The sequence below is a fragment of the Astatotilapia calliptera genome, chromosome 5 (genome assembly GCF_964374335.1).
Source record: "Astatotilapia calliptera chromosome 5, fAstCal68.1, whole genome shotgun sequence".
Classification (NCBI taxonomy): domain Eukaryota; kingdom Metazoa; phylum Chordata; class Actinopteri; order Cichliformes; family Cichlidae; genus Astatotilapia; species Astatotilapia calliptera.
Window position 1 is genome coordinate 11,770,414 of NC_137426.1, and position 25,605 is coordinate 11,796,018.

Consider the following 25,605-nt stretch of genomic DNA (forward strand, 5'->3'; position numbering starts at 1 on the left):
ACAGCAGACATTGTGACTTCTCACTAGGGTTGTACCTAGGGCTGTTCGATATAACGATATATATCGGATAACGATATAAAAACGTCTATCATTTCATTTTACGCTATCGTTTGTTTCGTGGTGTCGCAAAATAAACTCTTTACAGTAATATGTTTTCACCGTTTTGATGGTCACTGTAGTGGCTATACTAATTTCTTAAAGTTCTCTCTTTCTCTTATATTTAATATAACCACACTACGGACGGACAAGCGTTTTTATGCGTTGTCGTTAGCAACAACGACAGTAAAACCATCGCGTGTCCGCTTGTTTATCTTCCACATAAAACTTTTGGAATAAAGCTCAAGATCCTGTTGACTTTTCAAAATAAACTTAATCACATAAAAGAGTACGCAGAGTACTTACGGATAGGGATGGGTACCGGTATCCGGTGCCATCATGGCACCGGTTCTGACATAAACGGTAGTAACCAGACCGAAAAGCAGCGCACATTTCGGTGCTTTTTTCCCCTGAGATGTCATACACTTTGGATTCTAGCCAATCGTTTTACGTTTGCGAGCGTAGTAGGCGGGCCCAGGTACGTACGTTCTTTTAGAGCAGAGCTACAGATTAAAAATGCCCAAAGCGAAGCGGTCAAAGTCTGGCTGTACTTCACAGCAAAAGATGCAAACTCAACAGCCTGCAACAAGTGCTTTAAGGTGATACTGTGCAAAGGAGGTAACACCTCGAATCTGATGAAACAACTGGCGACGCATAGCGGGGGCTTTTAAAGCCGAGAAATGCGCCGTATTTGATAGCTTGCTGCAAGAGCTCACACCGAGCACATCTACTGCGGGTGTGGTGCCTGTTATTGGACCCGGAGTTAGCAACATCCCCCAAAAACCCGAAGAGTAGAGTCCTGGCTCCTAGCCCTGCCAGTGTAGCAGAAATGATGACGGATGATGATGGCAGCAGCAGCCGTTCTTCTCTGCGTGAGTAGCTTTATGTTGTTGGTGTGTAATTTACGTTGAGTAGGCTAACCACGTTATTACATTAATGCAGGTAAGGTGAACTAGCAAACACGTCATAGTTACATGTGGCTGTCTTCTTGTTTGATGGCAGATGCTCCCTTCACCCTGGCCAAAAAGGCTAAAATGACCAAAGAAAAAGAGGGAAACAGCTAAACATGAGAGGTTTTTGGATAAAGTGTGTGTTCTCCATTCTTTAAGTACCGGTTCGAGCACCGTTTAAGCACCGGCACCGTTTCAAAAGTACCGGTTTGGTACCGGTATCGGATAAACGATACCCATCCCTACTTATGGATGAGAAGCAAAAAAGAGCCGCCAGGTGCTAAAAAAATAAACCTTAGACTAAAATGTTAGAACAGGCTTTTCCCCGCAGCACGCCGTGTAATAAATACTCACAAAGAAAACGGCGGCTGTTACAACTTATGTCTAAAAATGTATAGTTTCATGCTTCGGTTAAAACACTCGACTCCAGGTACACGACGCCCAGCTGGAAACACTTTACGCAAGTCGAGCTGCCCGCGATTCTCAGAATGTACATAAAATGTAAAATTTTTGTGATTTATATCGTTATCGGGATGATAGATGTTTTGTATCGGGATATGAGATTTTGGTCATATCGCACAGCCCTAATTGTACCTAGATTTTCAGTCCCATGCAGACTCAAGGGGTTAAACAGTGAAAACAGGCCTAATATGCATGAAAATCAGGAGAACATGAGCATGAGACTGAACATGATGACCTAGGCTACCACACAGCTGCGAGCTGTTTCAGCCTGGGCAAAGTGCTATAAAGAGTATGAGACAAAACAGAAGACAGACACGGACATTGCTCAACTCTCAGATGCAGACTTGAAGACTGGTCTCACATTTGCTGGTGATGTGTCTATCCTTTATATTTTGACATCAAATATTGAACCTGGCTTATATCTACTTGTTCAAGCCCAAAACAGACTAGATTTCTTTCACTGAACAAGAACAAAAAAAAAAAGAAGAAAAAAAAATCAAAAACAAAACAAAACTTCAGCGCAATTTATTCACAGCTCTTTTTTAGAATGTTGATCACATTTTTAATCACCTAATTGTAATGTCTGATTTTATATACCTTTATTAATCCCACAAGGGGAAGTTTCATAAGGCTGCCAACCTATTGCACGCAATGGCGGCGCCATCTTACCCTCCGACCATACATACATTACACAAAACATCACATGGGGAAGACAGGTCAGAGAGGTATAACAATGAAAAATGCACCACATGAGGAAAGATAAGGAGGAAAAAATAACTCCCCCCAGACTGAGCTCGAACAGGGAGATCAGTTTGAGAACAGAAAAAAAAAAAAAAAAACACCTCTGCACATAGCACATGAAAAAAAACCTTAATACACCAAAGAAACACATGACAAGCAACAGGGGTGGGTAAAGGGTGAGAGACAGCCGAGTTAGACAGTACATCCGGGCCTGCGTGCTCTGGTCTCCTTGATCCACCGTCAGCATTGGAAAGGAATCCGGTTGTTCAGTCTGACGTCACTAGCCGTGTCTGGGTCTAAACTCCGCTGCAGGTCCATATATCAAACGATCACTATGGCATTACTGAGAGTTGAAAAACTGTCTAAAGTCTTTCATCTTTAATAAAATGATCAGCGTTCTGCTCTACCAGGTGTAACAATTGAGTTTAACATCCAGGCATCCATGAAAACGGAATTTATGACATTTAACGGAGTTAGAAGTTAGCAGGGAGTTAGCTCGCTAGCTTCTATCTAAATACAATATAGCATGTCCTGACTGCAGGGTTTTGGAAACAAATTAAAACGTACAGCTCTGCTATCACTTCCAGCATAAATGAAGACAGAAAACTAAACAGCAGTGACGTTTGTAGGGTTACTGAAGTTGGGCTAGCTGGTATATAATGATTTGCTACGTGACCGCTAGCGACACAGCTATGTTAGCATAATATAAACAAGCTAACTTTTTTTCCACTCCATAAAAGTTAACGTGAGTGTTCTCGGTGGTCAGGAACAAATGTAATCGCATGGCAGGATGCTGTAAAAGGACCAAACTTCAGCCAGGAGAACAACAGATAATCCATCCACAACACGAGGTTAGTCATTCATATACTGCTGCATGGGATGGGCTGTAGTTACATCCTAAGGTTTTAAAAACTGAGCTTAAATAAATGATTAGCGGTAATAAAAGCCGAGGGAGGTCAACAGTGGTCGCACCATCCGCTCCGAGCTCCCTGACCTGCACTCAATCTACAGCAGGCGGTGCTGGACTAAGGCCAGGAAGATCGTGAAGGACCTCAGCCATCCCAACAACAGACTGTTCTCTCTGTTGAGGTCAGGAAAGCGATTCCGCTCCCTGAAGACCAACACAGAGAGACTGAGGAGGAGCTTCTTCCCGCAGGCGATACGGTCTCTCAATCACACCACCACACAGTACTGACCCACACATATGGTTCTTACACACACACTGGACTTTCTGGACATTGTTTTTGCACAACACTGGTCACTATATTCTTCATTTCCAGTTAATACTTGTACAGCTGCTGTTATTGTGTATATATTTATTTATATTTAGATTTCTTCATACATTCTTATATAGTTCTATATTGTGTATTTTGTTGTACAGTTATTTTATTTTCAACTTTAATTTATATATTTTATCTTATTCTTCCCAGTTAAATTTACCCTTCATTCTAATTTGTGTTGTACAGTTATTTCATTTTTAACCTTAATTTATATTTTATTCCTTCCTAGTTAAATTTACCCTTTTTAATTTTTCATATTTATTTCCTATCTTATTCATAGCCTTTCCTTTTTTGTTTTCTTTAGGTCACGAGCAGTTGTCCAAGCATTTCACTACATATCGTACTGTGTATGACTGTGTACGTGACAAATAAAATTTGAATTTGAATTTGACTGTTTTAGGAGCTTTTTGAGATCAAATAGAAGAAAATACATAACATTAAACATGTTAACAACACAAAAGCCATATTAAACGCAGACTACTTTAGACCCGGAAGTAGGATTCGTCGCGTGCTCTGGTCTCCTTGATCCACCGTCAGCATCGGAAAGGAATAAGCGTCGAAGGCGTTTGGAAAGGGAGGGGGGATGAGTGTGTGCATATCAGTGTATATGTATGTGTGTCCGTGTCCAGAGTTCAGCTGAGACAGTGTCCTTCGCCCTGCTAGGCTAAGTAAACAGTCTTCCAGCCAACCCAGGTGGCTTTGCATGGAATGGGAAGGAACAATCTAAACACAGTCGTTATCAGGGTGTTGTTGTTCAGCTCCAGCCTTGCGACCGCAGCTGGCGCCGAGAGGGTATCCGCATGAAGTGATGGTGCCTTTTACTTTAGTGCGAACAGCTCATATGAATTTCAAAGCAGTTCTACAGTCCAACACTGGTCCCTCAATCTCCCGTTGGAGAGCCGCGAGCTTCGCCATACTTGCGTTCTGTGATGTTGTCATTTCTTGTGCTCAAGGAGCCGATTCTGAGAACTCACGACAGTGTGCCTCCCCGAGATGTCATCCAATTTGCGCTCAGAGATGTTATTCCGAGCTAGCCCTTCCGAGATGTATCCAGTCTGCAGTCAGAGATCTTATTCTGAGTATTCACAGCAGCCGTAGCCTTTCCAAGATCTTATACGTGCTGCACTCAATGAGCCCATTTTGAGAAACTCGCGCCTCTTCCCATCGTTTCAATCCCAGCAGGCAGCCTTGTGGGGGTTTGAACAGCCGGTTCCGCTTTCTTAATTCTTTGATAAGTCAGGGCCAAGCCAGCTCTACACCTATCAGTAGTAGTTTATAAAGAGATAAAACTGTATTTGAGCAGAACTGAGTTTAACTTATTGATGAGGCCTTTCCCAAGAGTACCAGTTTATCATGTGACCCACCCCTGAACTAGAATGATATAACCTGCGGTTGAGCATTACATAATTATAACTTTGACCTTTGACCCTTCTACTAAAGAAAAGTACTGGAAAAGTAGGAAACACTGTTTAACAAGTTTGAGGTTGAGATCAACATTAAACAATGAAGCGTCACATGGATTGGCACTACTCAACACTTTATTATAGTCCTCATGTATTGCCTTACAAATTGTGGGAGTGTTGCATTTTATCTCACAACACACGTGGTTTTCTGAGCACAGGTAATCAGTATTTTAAGTTTTGGAGGTCTACCAAAGTCGAATTTTATGTGTGTATTTTGTGTACTTTATCTGGATTTTCCTTTATGCCATTTAATTGGCTTTGAACATAGTGGAGGATGGAGAGCACATGTGCTGCTTTGATAGGTGATAGTTCGGCAGGGGAGTGAGGTACTGGAGTGTTTCAGGTCGTTGTGACCCGCTAATGGTGGTAAACACAGAACTGGAAAATACTGGATTTTCTGAGCTGAACACATGCCAGAGATGACATCAGGACTGGAATTTTAAGGGGGAGTGGAAAAGGTTAAGCCTAATAAACCATTCTCTGAATTGAAGCGAAAGCCCCTGTGGGTCTGGAGGGGTCCATGTGTCTACAGTTTAATACCCCAGGGGACCTTTTTGACAATTTCTGTCTATATTCTCAGAGTTTTTTTTGAAAGTGATTTTCAATAAACTGGAATTTGAAGCTACAACTCCAATGTTTTTCAAATATATTAGCACCAGCTTGAGAGTTTGGATTGACTAAATTTGGTCTTTGATTTTAGTTTTTTGACACAACACTACAATAATCTGTAATATTAAATCATTTCTAAAACACTAAAGTGTCTGAATTTTGCAGTAAAAGGTTTGAAAGCACCAATTTTCATCAGCTTAACATATCTCCCTTGTTCTTATCCTCGGATAGTTTTCTGAAGGTCATGACCAGAGTGAGGAAACCCCAAAATATCTACACAAAAAAAGACAAGAAAAAGATCACACAAAGAGAAAAGGACAGAGGTGCCATCATTCAAATGCCAGACATGTTTGGCTGGTGAAAGGCTAGCAGAGAGAAGGACAGGTTGGACAGCAAAATGGCTGCATACCAAAAAAAAAAAAAAGACAGACAAACAGATCTGATTTACAATAATTTCCTTATGAGGACTTGTTGCTTGTCCAGAAAAACTGGTCAAGTCCAGACCATGTGCTACACAAACAGCTCCCTCGGGAGGAAATATAAGCACAGTGGTAGGTTCAAATGCACTGATCATCTACAACTGAGCAAACAAATGTGAAACTGAATAAACTGAATACGGAATCATATAAAATCATGTCTATGCTTCATCTCAGTCTCTGCCCATTTAGTACTGGATGGTATACTTAATATAGCTGTATACTGGCCTCAATTTCACACATGATAGGACTTCTTTAAATCCTACTAGATCAATGAACAAAGACACAGCCACTGGGGGGTTTTATTATGATGTATTTATAGTAGCCACTAGTAGTAGAAACCACACACTGACACATAGCTTGAACACAGCCTGGATAATCCTCCTTTCTGAAACTTTGAATGACCAAAATTTACAAAATGGACTCATTGTTCAATCAGACCTGAAATGAGTCAGGGCATGATGAGTCAGGGCATGGTGGCCATTATAAACAATAGATATTTCCCTGTTGGCTTCACTTTTCAGACCCAGAAACGGTCATTTTTTAAAATACTATAAGATATTATATAAAAAAAACAATTAGTTGATAACTAGAAGAAGAAGCTCCGCTGACACACAGAGACAGGGAACCAGGTATAGAAGAAGTAGAAGTGGAAACAGGAAGCAAAGAAATCTATGTTGATTTTTTTTTTTAATTTTGCTTTCTCTTTCTTGGGGTGTCCACTTCCTGACACTTTTTCTATCCTCCTGATGTGCTGTTCATTTACATTCATATCTTATGCACATAATATTAAAAATTCATTGTGTGCATACTGTGAGTACAAGATAACTATTATTAGAATATAATGTGTTAAATTTGCTTAGATGAGAGGGTCCAGCAGTAGATCAGAGAAATAGGGAAGTGTGTTTCAGTTTGATTTAGCTATAGGCCTGAATGTGTGTAATTGTGTAGAGGGAGAGGAATTTATTGACACTGGGGGTCTGCCTGCCATAAAAGGAAACAGGAAACTACAGTTGGGGGATGCTAGGACTGTATGGAACAGATAGTATAGAGAGGAGAAGTCTGTTACCCATTGTCCCTGAATGTAATAAAAGCTTATAATTGTCACAACTTAGAAGTAGGTTTGCAGGAGACCCTTCACATGCTTAGCTGTAAAAGTAAGACAACAAGAGGCCAATGGCCCAGTGGATGTAGAGTGGGGGTCTCAGTGCTTGTAATCTGTCAGCTATGCTTTGTATGTTTTGTAGAGGAATTTGGTGTAGTTTGGGTGAGGGGAGATGGACTTTTATGACCTACAGGACGTCACATATACAGAGACGCACAGTCTCTCACGTGCACTCACATACACACACAGGTATGCGCATACACAGGCACTCACGTGCTCGCGCATACATACACAAACAAAGAGTTTACAACACATGATAGGGTCGCTTCTATAAAACTGGTTGTAACAAACAAAGAAGTGATGATCTGCAGAGGGACACCGGCCTTGCACATCTCCCCTTCTAGAAGATGCGTGCGTAACTGAAGATGAATAAAGGTTTTGTGAAATGACTACTGAGTCCGGTGTAGTCTCTGGAGGCCCAAGGAATAAAAAAAGAACTGGGGTGAAACTGCTTTACGTAACAATACCCACACACAAATAATAAACTATTTGTGAAACACTGTTCTGTGACTTTATATTTTCAAAACATCACCGCTCCTCTTCTTAAAATGAGTCTGTTCCTCCAAAATGATGACTTTATTCTAAGCTTCTCAAAATACTTCAGCTTCACTCTTGAAATATGCCTCATCAGATATTTTCTCATTGATTTTTGATCGTTTTCTCCATTTGAAAACTTGCGTTTTAGAATCAGAATCAGAATCAGAAAGGGTTTTATTGCCAAAATGTTGAGCAGGTTTACAACATTAGGAAATTGCTGCGGTGCTTCAGTGCAAACATACTGTCATAAATTACGCTTAAATAGACATGAAAAAATAAATAAATAAAAAAAAATAAGAATAAGAATTAAAAGTGCTAAGTAGATAGATATATACATGAGTGCAGGTGGTGATCAGTGCCAAACATGGAATGATTTTGTGTGCTTCCTGAAGTCCACAATAATCTCCACTGTCTTCTGGGCATTCAGCACCAGGTTGTTTTACAACTTGTCAAAACAAATCTCTCACCACTCCAGCGGTACAGAGGATGATCTGATCTTCATGTGTAACTGATGAACAAAAGGTTTTTTGTACTTTGTTTAGTTTTTGGGGTTTTTTTAGAAAGAGAGATGAAAACAGATATTTTCTTCGCCTCTCATCAAGGGAACTGTTGTGATTTGGCCCTATATAAAACAAAAATGAATTGAATTTTCTCCAGAGTGTCATCATTCTAAACTGCTGATTAGCGAGTCTTCCTATAGTCTAGGAACCTCTTAGCTGCTGCACTGATTTGTCATTAAAATAACAGTAAGTAATGACAAGCCTGTGCACAGCAAGCCAAAGTGCCTCTTAACTGGTGTTTTTCCTTCATGACAGAATAATTTGCACTACAAAGTTTGAAAGACAAAGTCTAAATGGAGTTTGTGTGGATTAACTTATTATTTTCATGATCTTACTTTATTGTAGTTTTAGTTATTTATTTATTCAGATAACAGTTAACAGTTTCATATTCTATATAGTCCTGACAGAAAAATGAGCCACAATAAACCAGTAAACGCCTTCTTATGAAAAATACTAATAAAAATAATATCCTGAGCTTTTGGTCATGCACCTCATCACTGACAGCATTACTTTTCTCTTATGGTAATTTTTGGCTAATGTGATGGCAATGCTTTTAAATACTGGATATTATAAAATAAATCATATTGTGTTATAAAATTAAAACCGGTTACTACCCACCATGTGACCCAGGTCTCCATTCTCCATCTGCAGTCAATGTTTCTTCTTAGTTCAGGTGGTCGAGAAGATCATTTCTCAGTTTCCACAAACACCTGCAACAAGAGGGCGAACAGCTTGTGAGATGGTTGCCATGGAGACGAGCAACAAGCTGATGCAGCGGCCGTCACGATCAGGAAGACTAATCGAGGCTGATTAGTCTCGAGTTTGCCGACATGTCCTATGCACACGGCCAGCCGGTAAGAAAGGGGAAGAGATGCGTTTCTTAAATCAGATGAATGAAGCTCACACGGCGACTGATTAATGGAACTCAAACAGCATCTTAATGAGCCGTGATTACGTTTTAAAATCACAAATCAGACCCAGCTGTGGCTGAAAGGCTGAAAATCTCCAAACACTGCTTCTCCTATGTTTAATTTTAATTTGGTTCAAAATGACTGCAGCAGCACTGCAGAGGTTTTCTTAGTCCACTCATTCTTCCTTCCTGTCATCTTCAGGCACCCACATTACCTACAATGCTACTCAACAGCTGATAGTTTGCTTGACGTGGTAGTGGCTAATGTAGCCTTGATGAGCAAACAGAGGTGGCATAAACTCAGTCATTTAAAATCATCTTCTTCTTGTTCTTCTTCTTTCGGCAGCTCCCTTTAGGCGTCGCCACGGGGGATCTGCCTACATTTCACACCATCTCTAGCATCCTCCTCTTCTCTCACACCAACCTTCTATATGTCCTAACTACGCCCATGAGTCTTTTCTCTGGTCTTCTACTTTTTCTCCTGCTTGGCAGCTCCATAATCACCATCCTTTGTGCAGTATATCCAGTATCTCTCCTCTGCACATGTCCAAACCATCTCAGCCTTGCTGCTCTAATTTGTCACCAAATTGCTCCAACCTCAGCTGTCCCTATTATGTACTTATTTCTAATCTTGTTCATCCACACCACTCTCAACAAATAGCATTGTAACTCTGCCCCTTCCAAACCATACATCATTGCAGGTCTCACTACCAACTTGTAAACTTTCCTTTTACCCTTGCTGCTATCCTAATGTGAAAAATCCCCCCTGACACTCACTGTCCTCTCCACCCTGACAGCACTCTCGTCTTCACCTCTTGTGCACTCTTTGTTGCTTTGGATGGTAAACTCATCCACCTTTTTATCTCTACTCATTGCAGCTTCAATGTTACACTTGTCTCCTCCTTAAAATGAAATTTTCATAGAGGGGCTCATAATTCTGTACTTGTCTGTACTTCCATCACTCCAGGTTCTCTTGCTACCCTACTCTCAGAAAAGATCCCAATGTCCCTGCAAACATCGCAGTCCACAGATTTCCCTGATGTAATCCAACCCCAACCTTGAACCCATCTGTCACTCCTACTACACACCTCACCACTGTATCGCTGTCCACATACATGTGTTGCACAACCCTCACACTCTTCATTGCCACTCCTGGCTTCCTTGTGCAGTACCGCAATTCCTCTCTTTGCATCCTATCGTATTCCTTTTCTATATTCAAAATGACACAGTGCAACTCCTTCTGACCGCCTCTACACTTCTTCATCATCACTCTCAAAGCAAGCATTGCTTCTGTAGCGCTCTCTCTCAGCATAAAGCTGTACTGCAGCTCACTGATCATCACCTAGCTTCTTGGTATGGCTCATCAACTTAATCCCTCTGTAGTTATTACAGCTCTGTATATCACCCTTATTCTCGAAAATATGCACCAGTAGGCTTCTTCTCTATTCCACAGACACCCACTCACTCTCCAGGATTCTGTTAAACACTCTGGTAAAAAGTACACGGCCATCTCCCCTAGATGTCTCCAAACCTCTTCCGGTATGTTATCAGACCAACTGCCTTTCCACTCATTCATTTAACAATATTAATAATAAAACAACTCCATAGACTCCCAAATGCTTGGGTTATTAAAACTGGCAGTCTTCAGTCTCATAAGTCTCTGCTACACTTTGTACATCTTCTTTTCATATGTACATATTCATGATTGACAAACAGATTTTTATGTATGCAAATCACAATAGTTACCACAAACTACAGCTTGCAGGTTCAAAAACGTTATTATATTTCATGAAGCCATGCAAAATTTGATCCTTGTACCACAAACCAAGTTAAAACATTTCGAACTGAGTAAAATTTGGTTTTTAAATTCACCAAAGCTCAAATTTGAGCCCTAATAACGTCTTAAGTACAGACGACAGAAACGTGAATTTCTCACATTTACTCTAATAAAGGAAAATATAAAAATATACTTAAATACTATTAACTGTATTAGCACAGGAATAAAAGTTACTAACTGCATATCTCCATTTCATATCAATGTGAAAAAACGATTTGTAAATGTCACTTTAGTCTTTGTGCTTGGCAGATAAACACACAGGCAATTCCACTGACTAATTTCCTATTCTGGGTCTGTTTTTAATAATTACTACTTAATTTATTTAGATTTTTGAAGAATTTCTGAATTACTTAGAGAGGTAAAGTTTAGATATTCCCCAGACCAAATATTCCTCGAAAATCTAACCTAAATGTAACCTTGTTGAGATATGAAAACAATCAGGTAAAGGCCTGATGAGTGATCATAGTTCAGTTGAAGGCTGGTATCTATCTCACTGAAGCTGACCAGTGTGCTGCGGCTAACGCCTGCTAGCTCGTTAGCATCATAGCTGTAAGGGGAAAAAAGCATCACACCGATACTTTCATAAAAACATATATTTAAAAAGTCAGTCGGGTCTTACCTATAACGGCTTCATCACTACCAACCACCGCTTCAACCACAAACACAGATGGAGGTTAGAGCTATTGCTAGCTAACCTGTATGTCCGTCATAATTAATACTAAAGACTTCCGGTAAGATCTGCCAAAATAAAAGTGGAGAATGTAAATAAACCAATAAACCTACAGTGTGCAGCTCGAATGAATCAGGAAATAAAAAAAGGAACTTGATAGATATGAAAACAAATGAGCTATCAAAGTCTAAATATGAATTACACAAGATATGTGAAAGCCAGTCAAGAAAATAATCAAATAAGTATATTTAAATGAAAGAAAGAAAGAAAGAAAGAAAGAAAGAAAGAAAGAAAGAAAGAAAGAAAGCCCAGAATCCCTCTGTCTCTATAATCAATGGAAAGAGGGAGGGCAAGGATTCGTGAATTTTGGAACCACAATCTAGAATTAAACACAGTGTGTCCACAAATACATCAGGAAGCTACATCCCGGAAAAGAGCTGCTCAAAAATGCCTTAGGCAGCAGAAGACAAAGGCATGAAGACAAAGGTATGAGGACACATAAAGGAAGTGGGTGATATCAAGAAATCCTATCAGTGGCTAGAAAAGGCCAGCTTAAAAAGACAGCACATAGCAGATCTGCCTTAAATAGCAGATCCACAGAGGCAGGAGTCTACCATGGCCAATAGGATTCACATTGCAGACTGTGCAAAAGTGCCCTGGAGACTTTCCAGGATGTAAGATGAAAGCTGGGACAGTACACTGAGAGCCACACCCAAGTGGCTGGGTGGGTTAGGAGGTGTGACCCCTAAACTGGAAGCGTGGCTGATTTATTTTTTCAGTTCTGATTATAATGAGCTTGGGAGTGTAGCAATTACCTCCCACCACAGGGGGCGCACAGAACAACCGGTCACCCAATAGGGACACGATCTGTTTTATTTATCAGAGACTACATCCTGTAGCTCTCAGCTCGTCTGTTTTCCATTTGTTGCCGAGTTTTTGCAGCTGGAAGTCTGCCTTTATTTTCACTGCACTGCACCGAATATCAACCAGATTTTCTCTCGCACATATCTGTGAAGGCCCCTAGAGGAGTTCCGCCGGGCAGCGATTCCAGGATAACGCTGGCGGGATTTGACGTTAGCTCACACCGTTAGCCCTCTGCTGTGAACCGGATCCGGACAGAGTTTTTCTCTCTGCGTATCTCACCACAAACAGAAGACTGAAGTTATGATGGCGAGTGAAAATGCTGACGCCAACGCGGGGAACGATGAGGAAACGGGTCCCTCAGCCGAATCTAACGAGCACGACTATGCCCACACTGCAGACACAAACTTGGCGAGCTCTTCCACCAATCCTCCGGGAGAGCCCGTGCAGAGCGTCCTGGTGCAGCCCTCTGAGTCCCTGCAAATGGAGCTTCCAGAACCCACTGTGGGTGCAGAGGTAGACTGCCCTGTTGGGAATGAAGTGGAGGCACAGACCGGAGTACACCCCCAAAAGACTGAAGACTCTCAGTTGGCTGCTCAGGCGGTCCATCGCGGAGGTCCGCGGCGAGTGAGGCGGCCGGAGGACAAAAACTGCTCCTGCTGCAGGCTCGAGTTCGAGCGGCACGGTCGGTCCTTCAACCGGAGGGCGGTGTACACGTTCACCTCCCCGGAAACTGTGCAGTGGGCCTTCCCGGGCTGCGTGGTCCACGAAAAGTCCTTCCTGTGCGAGACGTGCGCGCAGGTGATCCGGAGCAAATGCAAACGCAAACAGAGCGGGAAACGGAATCTGTGGCTGAAGCCGCCTCCGACTAAACCGGTGTGTGTGTGACAGATGGTATAAGTTCAGCTTCTCTATTGTGTATATAAGCACGTGTAGGGCAGCAGGTATTTCCCCTTTGGTTACAGGTATCGCTTACAATTACCCCCCCCTCCCACCAGGGGGCAGCATTTCACAGTGAAATCTGCTGATGTTTTTGAACATGAGCTCCTGAGTTTGTAGTTGTTTCCTTTTAGTCTCACCCCCCATCTTCTGAAGGAGCTCTACTTTTTCCTTAGGTTATCATTACCATTGTGTCCCAAACGACTTACCTGGTTGACCCAATGTACTGTGTTGCGGTATAAATTCATAAAACAAAAAGTATGGCCTAACCTTAGTTGAGCTGCAGCTAATAGTGCTTCAAAGCAAAACACTTGCATTTTTGGACATAGCAGTTGTTTCTTTATATTCTTTTCATAGCTACTTTTCTGTCCCATAGACTAGAGTCCTGGCTCAGAGTACTGTTTTGGTAGTTTATCAAAAGTGGTTTGAATCCTTTGTACAGACAGAAGTCAGCTTCGGTTTATTTTTAGACATATGAAGCATATGTTCATCTGTTGGAAGGGCCTTAGATAAAAAGGTAAAGCTGCAAGTAGAGGGATGCAACTTCCGGGTATGCGGTCCAAGAAAACATTGTTTTTCTTGGACCACATGGGGCACCTCCTCTGATTTTAAAAAAATAAATGAATAAATAAAAAATTTAAAGTGTATGGAAAACAAGGGGAAAATGACTCTTTGTTTTATGTAATGTTTGATCTCAATAAAAACTTCACAGAAGTTTTTGCTTTTTCAGTTAGTTTCAATTCTTACTTAATTCATCATGATATTTATTTATAAATTGGAGTCTTCTCATCATTGTGAGGAAAAAGGACAATAAGATTATGGTTTATGGTGGCTTTGCTCTCTAATTGGTAACTTGTTACCATATGTGCAGGTTTCATAACCTTCACTGACCAGTTGGTGACATCATGTCTTCTGTTCTTTATATACAGTCTCTGTCTGCCATCAAAATATGCAATTTCATCTTATTTTTTCTGCATTTCTGCCATCTGCAGTTTTTCTCTGTCAGTTACTTCCTTGATAAATGTTGTCTGTTAAAACTGTGGAAAAAATCCACTTCAGATTTTCCAAGCCGAATCACAAATCTTGTACTGAAATGCTTTTGTAAGCACATTTTTTTTGAAGTTGTCATTGGTGTGTTGGTGTTTTAAAAACACTCTTAGTGTGTGTGTGTGTGTGTGTGTGTGTGTGTAGTCGCAGGTGAATGATAAGAAGGCAGCAGGTTGCAGGATGGGGAAAAAGAGCAAAGCAGCGCTGCTTGTGAGCAAGTCCAGCTACAAAGCTGCTTTCCAAATGCTCTGGTCCTCTAAAGGTGCCCGGAAACCCATGATGGAGTTCTGGAGCAAACAGCTGAAAAATGAGGTGAGGAAAGAAGCTTCCTGACATCTCGTATTTGATGTCTTCTTAACTGGTAGCTGTTTTTGTTATGTAATCGTGACTGCCTGCATTCTTGTGTTTCCTGGTGATGTTTTAGATGAAGACGCTGTCGCGACTGTCAGACAGTCCCTTCCATCAGAAGGTATCTGGGAAAAAACCGCTGTCGTCCTTCCCCTGGCGGCGATGTCTGAACTGGGTTCAGGAAAAGGCTCCGCTTGTCACCACGTGCCTCCGCTCACTGTTCCCAGACATCAATGCCCTCTACAAGAGCAACAGGTAAGTCTGACTCGGAATGTTTTTACATCAGTACTAAGACTTCATCTCATCCAAGCAAACATGGGTCAACAGTTTGAATTTTCTTTATTTGTTCGGCAGCCAGCTGACAGAGGAGCAGGCTTTCATGCTGCTGGAGCGACGGACTGTGGTGGCGCTCTCCATCCCTCTCTTCACCAGGAACATCTGGAAGAACAACTTCCTGCAGGCCGCTCTGGGGGCTGAGCTCCGCCTGCAGGGCTGCTCCGGGTCCGCCCTTGAAATCCTCAACACTATGGGCCTGTGCCAGAACAAAGACACCGTCAGGTTGCTGCTGCACAGACTGCGAAATGGCAAAGACATGGTGAGTGTCACCACCGGTAGGGCTGGACTGAAAACAAGATAAATATGCAATCTGTGTCGATGTGGCTGAGATTGAACTAATGTGTGAACTATAGAATCAAGCAAGTTTTAAAAATGAAACTCTTCATGCCACCAAAATACTTCAAGACAGTGATTATGTGACCCCTGCAGGTGCTCTGTGGGGTCGGGTACTGTGAGGACGTCGGGGATGTTTGAAGTCCTCTGGGCTGTGCTTTATTTTTTTTAACCAGACATGTGTTTAACTCATTCACTGCCATTGACGTCTATAGACGTCAATTGAAAAACTTACGTTGACTGCCATTGACGTCTATAGACGTCAATGGCAGTCAACATAAGTTCAACTGAAGCCCACCAGCAGTAAAAGTAGACCTGCAAGGAGGTGCAGGGTTTGCGCACGTAAGGGATTGCGCAGTGAGACAAAAATGTGGTGCAAGTCTTGTTGTTCCATTTGAATGGCTGGCAGTGAATGAGTTAGTTCACATGCGTTAATGAATCTGTAAAATAAACATGTCCTTGATTATAAAGGCCTGGACTAATCTACATCCTTGTATAAAATCATCCATCCATTCTTGCATTTAAAAAAACAATTATTATTTTTTTTGTCATTTAGTTGGTCCAGCTCTTGGGGGCTAGACTTCTCACTCCCCAGCCACCACAACCATTGAGGCATTCCCAAGCCAATGTGTCGTGGCTCAGCCTCAGGGTCTCCTCCCAGTATAACATAACCTCTGAACCAGGAGGCATCCTGGTCAGATGCTGAACACCTTCAGCTGGCTCTACTTTGAGCCCCTCCCACATCTCTAAGGGAAAGCGCAGACACGTCTGCTGCATGTATGTGGGATCTCACCCTTTTGGTTAGTACCCACAGCTTGTAGACGTAAGTGAGGGTAGGAATGTGGCTCCACCAGAAAATTTACAGCTTGGTTTTTAAACTTGTCACAAAAACAAACCCGTGCACAAATCCCCTGCTCCCCTCATTCATGAGACACATCCTGAGATACTTGAACTCCACCACTTGGCGTAGCAACTTTTCACCCTTTTCTGCTCCGACACTTGGAGGTGCTAATGCTCGTCTCAACTTCTATACAATATAGTTTCATTTTGTTTTTCCCTTTTTATTTTAAGACCACGATTCTTGCCATGACTATTCAGTGGCTGTGGGGAAGATTAAACAAAACAGTCAAAGATCTTTGCTCAGCACAAATGAATGGACTTCATGATGATTGCTGTGTGGGGGCGAGGGAATCCAAGCTTTATATGTGATTTGTTTACATTTAGAAAAATGTTAGATTGGTCATTTAACATGAAATTCAACCAGCTAGCTGTAAACATACTTTAAACTCTTAAAGTGATATTTTTGACCACACGGGCGCTGTTTTTGACTGTTTCTATCGATCGACACAGGATGGAGACGCCGGGATGAACGCTAAAGAAGAGCAACTGAAAGAACAGATGGGAGAAGTGATGACAGATGAAGAGGAAGATGAAGAAGAGAAAGATGAGGAGGAGGAAGATGATGACAATGAAGAGGAGGAGGAAGAGGAGGAAATGGTGATGGCAGTAGAAGAGGAGGTAGTTGAAGAGGAAGTGCAGGACGGGATGCAAGAGGAGGAAGAGGTTGAGGAGGATCGTGCAGAGGAGGAAAAAGAAGAAAAGAAGAGAAAGAAGAGGGCGAAAAAGCAGAGGAAGGAGGAGAAGAGGAAGGAGAGAGTGAAACGAAAGGCGAAGGAGCAGCAGGAGGAGGATGACGACGACGATGATGATGATGAGGACTCGGAGCAGAAAAAGAAGAGGGTGGTGGTTGTGAGGCTCGGATTGCTGAAGGGACACTCGGAGGTCGGACGATCAGATCTGTCAGCTCCTTAAGACTGCAGGCCCCTCCTCCAATCAGAGAGCAGCACAGAGTCCCCGCCCTCTTCCCTGGCATGGTTAGTAACTGTAGAGGGAAAGTAATAAGAGCTTTACTATAAATGTTATGTTTCAGTTTGAGCCCAAGAACACAAAAACTGCTCCAATGTGACTAACAGCAAAACACCCACAGCTGATTAATTATGACTGAAAATCAACAAATTCTTCCTTTCATTGTAACTCATAGCAAATTAAAGAAAATTCAGATTTAAAAAGGAAAATGACAAATTTGGCTCAAATCACAAGAACAGCAACAGGATGAAGTACAATGACCTAGAGAATAAAAAAGTAAAAACACTGGGCCTTTTGCTCTTTTAGTTTGAAGATTAAAGTAATTATTTCACATGATATTGAAATATTATGTTAGTAAAGTCAAATATAGCAACAGAAAATAAACGTTATGAGAATAAAGTTATTTTGTTTTGATTATTTGTTAGTTGATCGTGCGTTAAGGTTTTGCACTCGGTCACAAGTTTTCACATTAAAACCAAAATATTCTCTTTATAGTATTTTGAACTTTTAGTAGCAGAAGATGAGATGCTGCTAAACATTGAACAGCGCTCTCTGTCAGGAAACTCTGTTAAGCTAGTTCATTGATTTACTGCCAAACTCCATTCACCAAAACTTTAATGTTAGTCATCCAAAAGCTGTATATAGAGCGGCTAGGGCCACTTCAGAGTCTCAGATTAGCACAAGTGAGGCCTAGCAGGCAGCGATTGGTTACACCTGGCTTTGTTTCCGTACCTTCCCACTCTAACTGTATGCCTAACAATCTCCAAAACTATCAGTTCTATCAAAACCCACTGCTTATAAAGTCGATACAAAGTGGAAAACTATCCATTACAGACCAAAACATGTTTTTATTTGTTGTAAAGTCATCCATTTAACCATATGACTCTATGGGGATTGGCTCGTGTTTGGAGACAGCCTCAAGTGGCCAGCACATTTCTATTCTCATTACATTATGGCTTGATTCTCATAACACTGAATCTTTTTCTGCTCATAAGATTTACACTTAAACACACCCTAACTTTCAGTAAAGTCCGAGCAGTTCCCTCCATGGAGTTTTTCTTAAATTCTGGATATCGATTGAATCTCAAAGCACTTCCCTGTAATTACACAGTTACTCTTACAAAAAAAATTAAACTGCTTGTGATGCCATGTAAAATGCATGAGAGGGGGGTACAAGCTGCACTTTTAGCTTCAGAGAGACTGGATATCCTCAAACACTTTGACTAAAGCCATCAGTGACCGTCGTGGACTCCGTGTTCATTGGACTGTCAGAGCTATCAGGAGGTGAAAATTTTCTAATCCTGCTGCTGTTACGCCATCTTTATTTTTACAAACTGGCAGGAGAAGATTGTGCGAGTTTGATTCTGAACACTGTGACGTCTCAAAGGACTGAGGCTGGGAGCTGAGTAGATCCACACCCGAGAAAAGGACCTGGACTTTTTGTTAGCTTTGATGAACCAAACTGAAGCGATCGAAGGCTTTGGTGTGCTTGTTTGATGCACAGCGAAGCTTTTATGCATCGTTTCTTCGTGTCATGCTGGACCGATGGCAGGATTGCAGATTCGGGCGCCTGCAGACATCATAGCCACTGAGTAACCATTAAAACAGACTTTCAGTGGTAGTTAGTGTTCTTATGTTTGGTTTTCAGGAGATTGTTTAATGTATCAGAGCTTTTAGAGGAACTTTTTTGGCATGACACGAACACAGTGGGAAATGTGTAAAAAGCCTTTAAAGATGTGATAAATACCAAAAAAAGTTCCTTAGACTGTAATTTCAGTGAAGTTTACTAATAAGTTTCAGAAAAGATAATTTTTTGCACTTCGGTCCTGATTACAGTGGAAATGAATGTTAGATAGGTTTGGGGGGGGGGGTTTGTAACTGTAATTTGAACCAGAGTGTGATGTTCTTTTCATGGGATTATTACAAAGTCAAAGACCTGTAACATTTAAGAGTTTAAAAATGATGATCTGTTTGCTCAGTTCAGTCTGAGAGCTTCCTGAAGCAGGACACTCTGTAACTCGCTCTGATTTGTAACGAGGTTTGGTCCGTTGGGGTTTCTCAGAGTCTCAGAGATGGTTTTTATTTTTATGTTTAAGTTGTAGATCGCTGTGTTTTCTGACTGATCTCAGATCTGACGCTCAGACAGGGGAAGCACAGCGAGTCTGAAACTGAGATTCTTACTGCAAAAAGTTAACCAATAAAAATGTTTAAGGCTACATTGACTCTTGTTTATTGCTGCTCTTAAAGGGTATCCGTGATGTTTTTCCCTATTTTCTGTCACATATGAACACAATATACCAGTGTATATGTTTAAACAATTTATAAATAATGAAGTCTGTATATAAAGAGGCATAGCTAATAGGCACCAAATTCTCTTTGTGGGAGCCAGATGAGGGACAGCCAATGAGGAAACTGTTTAGACAGGATGTACTGAGGTGCTGATAAAGGCTCAAAAGTACAGACCTGGAAATTAGCACTATGCATCTTTTTAATCCACATCACATAAACAGTCGCTGGGTTGTGACAGCACATCATCTGCCTCCATCCAGGACTTTGACCAGAATTATTTTAATCTGCATAAAGATCATGAATCATGCACCAAATGCCCTTCCCAACACAACTCTCCTCTTTTTATCTGAACTGGGCACCAGTATAAGGTGCACCCTGGGCCTGTGGGTTCTCCTGCTGACTGAGTGTCCTCAAAACCAAAATGTACAAATTCACTGAGGCTCTGTTTCTCAGGTGTGGATGAAACCTAACCCTAGAATAAAAAAAAAATCTTAATCTTCTAAATTTGCTTTTAGTCCAGGACAAGGATTAGTCGGGAAAACTGGCTGACACTGTGTGACTGATTCTATTGCATGAACCAGTTTTAATCTCAACCAGTAAAACCACTGGATAACAAACAGTTGAAAGTATTCTTCTTTCAGAGCTGTTGAACTCCATCAATTTAAACTAACAACACACTTTGTTGTCATAATACAATGAGTAACTGCACTTCATTAACCTTGTAAGGTCCCAGTCATGACTCTGAGCCCAAGGTGGCGCTTCCTTAGGAGACAGATCATGTGCTCATTGGAAGGTCAGTGGTGTGATCCCCGGCGGCTGCTGTCTGCATGCCAACGTGTCTTTGGGCAAGATACTGAACTCTAAGCTCCCCCTGATGTGTGAATGTTAGAGCACGTCACTTCAGGCCTCACGGGGTTAATAAAATCTGAAGTTAGACCTTTATGGAGTTTGGTCCAGGCGTCTGCAACAAATTATTACTCTGGAAATCCAAATGTTTCAGTTTTCATTTGACCTACTGGAATGTGAGCTGTTTTATCCTCTGGATAAAACAGCTCACATTCTGGGTTGGGAAGAGTTTTCTTCAAGTCTTTTCCCATCACTCAGACCTCTTTCCAACAATTTTAATCTGTCACAGTAGCAGTCCACCTGCAGTTTCTCAGCCAGCATATTTCAATCGTTTAGTTCAGATTAGTCTAGTGTCTTCAGAAACTTCAGTTTCCATGGGTTTCTCTCAAGATGAGGTCTTTAGTGCAAATCTGGTCAAACAATTCAACTGTGGGCAGGATGGTGTAGATGTAGTAAATCAAACAAAACTGAGGATCAAAGTTTATTTCTGCAACAGTCAACAGAAATGAGCCGCTACATTAAATGTTTCCAGCTCACAGCGGTGCCATTTTCCCCATTTTTAAAGACAAACCCCAAGTCTGAGTTAAGTGAAGTGTGCGTTTTAAAGGCAGCAGCAGGATGACTTTCATCCCAGTTCAGATGAATAAAGAGTGGAAAAATAAAAATGATTATCCAAATCTGAAAAACCTCTTGAGAAGGGTAATTGAAAGCAAATAGCCGAGAACAGTTAACAGATACTTTAGAGTCCAGACTAATTGGTAAACTTTGGGAAGAGTCAAAAATTTAATTTGACAATAAATTACAGCCAACAGATTGTACGATACATTTTTTTCCTCTTCTCTTTTTAAAATTGGGAAAAGTGCAAGAGAGCAGCCAGAGCCACAGACAGTTAAGTCAAGTTAGTAACAGAGTTAACACATAGGTGCTGGGATGACTGAAACAGTGTCCACTGCTCTGAGCTACACAGCTGTGTGCATTGTTCAACATCTGGAGCGCTTGGCGATATTTACACATTAGATATTTTGCCACCATCTGTAAACAAGAACTCCGGTGGATGAGGGTCTCAGATGTTGAGGGTCTTTTTCACAGAGAAAATGATGTCTTTGACTTGCGGCAGACTGTGGTCCTCCAAGATTTTAGCGTATGGCATGGGGATGTCCACGCCAGTTACTCTGGTAACAGGAGAATCCAGGTAGTTGAAGGCAGGACCTGAGAAATTAAAGGCATGTTAGTCTCGAGGCCTGAAATAATTAGAGGTTGTGACTTCAGACTGAACAGCTATTAGTAAATACACGAGCAATCATTACAGTGTCAATCCCAATATGTGTCATCTATGCTTTGGCTCCTGAAGATCCAGATCTAAGAGTTTAAGGGAACCAGTTATGCATGCAAATTTTACTTTTTTAAATTAGTTTGAGCTTAGATTACCTTCCATGATCCTGGCACAGATCTCTGCTCCAACCCCAAACTGAGGCCAGCCACCCTCAACAGTCACCAGGTGATTGGTCTTCATCACACTGGTCTCAATAGACTCCACATCCATGGGTCGGATGGTCCGAAGGTTGATCACCTGACAGACAAGAAATGGTTAAGACGCTTCTGAGCAGTCTAGCTCAGCCAGTCAATAGGTGTTGCATTACCTCACACTCTATTCCCTCTTTGGCAAGGACAGCTGCGGCATCCAGGCAGTGACCAACATACCGAGAGTGAGCAACGAGGGTGATGCTATTGCCTGAAAAGGACATGTTCAGAAATGACTTTTTAAGCCTCAGTGTTAAAAACTTGGGATCCAGATCCTGGTGTTCTGTCACTCACCTTGTCTCTCAATCTTTGCTTTTCCAATGGGAATGGTGAAGTCTTTGGACTGCGCTTCCTCTGACATCTCAAAGGGAACGCCATACAGCAGCTCGTTCTCCAGGACCACCACTGCAGACAGATTCAGTTCACATGTCTGTTTGAACAGCCAGGCTGCTACAAACTCACTCAAGCTGCATTTTCAGCTGATGTTTATGCCATTTTAAATACTTTCAAACTATTAGGGGAATAATTTCTGCTTCTCCTGGTAGCACCTCATCCTGTGAATGAGGGACAAGTGCCTTGATTGGTAGCTGGGAGAAGTGTTTGTTGCGTTAAAGTTACCCTCCAGAGCAGAACAAGGACTAGTCCGTTGCAGTCCAACAATGCTTGAGTTACTGTTTGACTTTTGGCTGAGACAAATAGGGACCAGCTGGCTTGTTTAATTAAAAACTTTGTAATCAACTGAGCTAGCAGTGCCTGAACATTGATATGCAGGGTGACTGTCCAAGTTTTAAGCGTTTCAGTGTGGCATCTCACCAGGATTTTCATCTCTGATGGCTGATTTCAAGAGGCCTTTAGCATCTTCTGAGTTCCATGGACTTACAACCTTCAGTCCTGGACAGTGACCATACCTGGAGACAAATGACAACACTGATGTCAGAGCTGCCAAACATCAGCTAGAGTTACTGCAAACAGTAAAGTGACGTCTTGAACGCACCATGCAGCAAAGCACTGTGAATGCTGTGCAGCGACACCTGCTGATGCTCCATTAGGGCCTCTGAAAACAATTGGGACTGACTGTAGCCCAGCTGACATGTAGTAGGTCTTTGCTGCAGAATTTATGATCTGGTCAATGGCTTGCATGGAGAAGTTAAAGGTCATGAATTCACAGATGGGCCTCAGACCAGCCTGCAAGAGGACATTGATCTTGTTAGGGAATTTGTCACTTGCAAGTTTTAAGTATCAGGTAGTTTGTGAATCTGAAGAGCTTTCATAATCTGTACTTTGAAGCATTCTAGTCTAAAGGAACTCTTATTTTGGCATTTATGGCTTCAAGGTAGGAAAAGTGCTTTATTATACAAGTCAAGGTGGCTTGGGAGTTGACTGTGTACTGCTTTATTGAGGTGTAAAGCTAATTTGGGGGGGCAATTGAGCCATAATTCAGGTCTGTAGAGAGCAAAGTGTGCACAGAACTGAATTACTGCTTAGAATTCAAGTGTAATTATGAAGATGTTGAACTTACGCCCATTATCTCAGGTAATTCTTGACTAAAAGAATTACCTTCAGTGTTTAGAATGACGTTTTAAACAAACGCAAGTGAAAATGTTACAAAAGTCAGTGTTTAGTATATCCCATCAGGAACATGTCAGACTTACCATAGCAGCTCCAACTGCAATACCAGTAAACCCCATCTGCACCAAAAACAAAAAGTTGCTAAAATGAGTCCAACACCACCAGTGGGGATACTTAGATTTGTGGAAAACATCTGTTGGGCAGGCAGTTTGTATCTCACCTCTGAGATTGGAGTGTCAATAATTCGTTTGTCTCCATACTTCTTCCACAGTCCTCTGCTCACCTGCACCAGTAACCACCATTAGTCTGACTGCCCTCATTGGGACAGAACACAAACTGCCTCCAGGAACTTCACTTGCAGTCTAAGCTTTAAACTTACCTTGTAGGCACCGTCATACTGGGCGACTTCCTCACCCAGCAGGAACACTCGCTCGTCCCTCTCCAACTCCTCATCCATTGCCTGGTTCAGGGCATCACGGACTGTCATCTAACAGTGGCAACAAAACCATCAGTACAGGTCAGAACGCTGCTTTCCACAAACTGAAGTTAAAATGTAACTAATGGACGCCACAATAGCAATTCTCCATCCAAAACCTGTTTCACATAAGGCTGTAAACATTCAGGAGACTTTAGTCTCAAGTGGCAATCAGAAGACTGGAGGCTTTAGTTCAGAACCCAAAAGCTGAAAGTCACTCTTGGTAGTTATTTGTATCCAACACAAGTAGAAATTGTTTAAATCTGCTTAATTTTGTCACTGATTTAATGACCACTTAAAATCACAGCTCTGACCTTAAACTTGTCCGTTACTCTGCCCTAGAGTGCACAGTCTGATGTCAATGTTACAGCCAATGGTCCCTCTAATTTGTCATGTGTCTGAGCGAACACAAACTCCCTGAGCGATCCCTTGGACCTCCCGCCAATTATGAAGGAACTGCTTGAAAGACAGACCTGATACACGAGCAAGCCCAGATACAGCTACAATATTTAAAGACACTGACATGAGCATTTCAGCAGCACTTCTCGTTTTGCAGTTTAAAATACCTCAAATTTCAGGATTTTTCTTGCGGTTCTACTTAAGTGTGCATTTTGTTGTCTGCACTGTTTCAGAGCTTAAGCTTTGTTTCAATAGTTTTCCCCTTAAACTTCTGACAGTGACTTATGTTAATGTGAGACAGCTGTCAGCGCGATGAGGGCTGATGTGATGTAAACCCGCATCCCTCTGCTCAGTGACCGCACAACAGCACGACCCCTAAACCCTTAACACACGTATTTAAAACAGGCAGCTACTGACTAAAACAAGTCTCCACCCAGTTTTCAGCCTGTTATTGTTGTCTGTGCAATTAAAACTACACATACCGACATCATTCGCTGTAGAAACAGCTAGCCTGCTAGTTGCTAACACTGACCTGTACTGCGGCCGGAACGCTCCTGTGAAATTCCCGCCGCTGCAGAGCTGACACGGTATTCTGCAGGAGAAAAGAAAGGACGCACGAACATTACACTCCCAGAAAGACCAAACAGTGCTTCAAAAACATCGATTTAATCCATACCTTTCCGGAGCGGAGAAAGCACCTCAGGGACGCTGCCATCTTGAACCTGTCCTCTGTCGAACTGGAGTGACGTAATAGTGGAAGCTGGTGGATTTTAACCAATCAAGACGGCACCTCATAGTGTGTCATTTCGAACAGCCAATCACAGTGGTCAAACAAATAAGGAGGCGGGAGAGTAGAAAATGGGGGTAGAAATATCCAAGGACACGGAGCCGCGCAGGCGTCTATATGGAAGACCAATACGGCAAAACATACATAGATAAATAAATACATAAATAGTGTGACTCACTACTTTTTCATTCATTTTTTTTATTTAATCTGTGCACTTTGACATTATTTCATAT

At 41.8% G+C, this 25,605-nt stretch overlaps 3 protein-coding genes across 3 annotated transcripts in view; 1 reads left to right on the plus strand and 2 right to left on the minus strand.

Annotated features, from left to right (window-relative positions):
• Positions 1 to 11,836, minus strand: part of kctd6a (potassium channel tetramerization domain containing 6a) — a 33,040-nt gene extending 21,204 nt beyond the window's left edge. Inside the window, exons 1-2 of the mRNA XM_080301190.1 lie at positions 11,706 to 11,836; positions 8,958 to 9,049 (exon numbers count right to left, since the gene is read on the minus strand). Of these exons, the coding sequence (XP_080157316.1) occupies positions 8,958 to 8,984 (27 nt within the window). The 5' untranslated portion in view covers positions 8,985 to 9,049; positions 11,706 to 11,836. The remainder of the gene's footprint in view (positions 1 to 8,957; positions 9,050 to 11,705) is intronic.
• Positions 11,837 to 12,615: 779 nt separating this feature from the next.
• On the plus strand, positions 12,616 to 17,889 carry LOC145428670 (uncharacterized). Its single transcript, XM_080301184.1, has 5 exons — positions 12,616 to 13,493; positions 14,748 to 14,915; positions 15,028 to 15,206; positions 15,306 to 15,546; positions 16,971 to 17,889. The coding sequence occupies exons 1-5, from the start codon at positions 12,921 to 12,923 to the stop codon at positions 17,430 to 17,432; spliced, it is 1,623 nt and encodes a 540-aa protein (XP_080157310.1). The 5' UTR covers positions 12,616 to 12,920; the 3' UTR covers positions 17,433 to 17,889.
• Positions 17,890 to 21,089: 3,200 nt separating this feature from the next.
• pdhb (pyruvate dehydrogenase E1 subunit beta) lies at positions 21,090 to 25,360 on the minus strand. The gene is made up of 11 exons (XM_026167251.2): positions 25,262 to 25,360; positions 25,118 to 25,177; positions 24,091 to 24,198; positions 23,932 to 23,994; positions 23,795 to 23,830; positions 23,137 to 23,327; positions 22,956 to 23,050; positions 22,437 to 22,547; positions 22,262 to 22,353; positions 22,050 to 22,191; positions 21,090 to 21,830 (listed from the first exon to the last, which is right to left on the minus strand). Exons 1-11 carry the CDS (start codon positions 25,298 to 25,300, stop codon positions 21,685 to 21,687), a joined length of 1,083 nt encoding a protein of 360 aa, XP_026023036.2. The 5' UTR covers positions 25,301 to 25,360; the 3' UTR covers positions 21,090 to 21,684.
• Between the last annotated feature and the right edge of the window lie 245 nt (positions 25,361 to 25,605).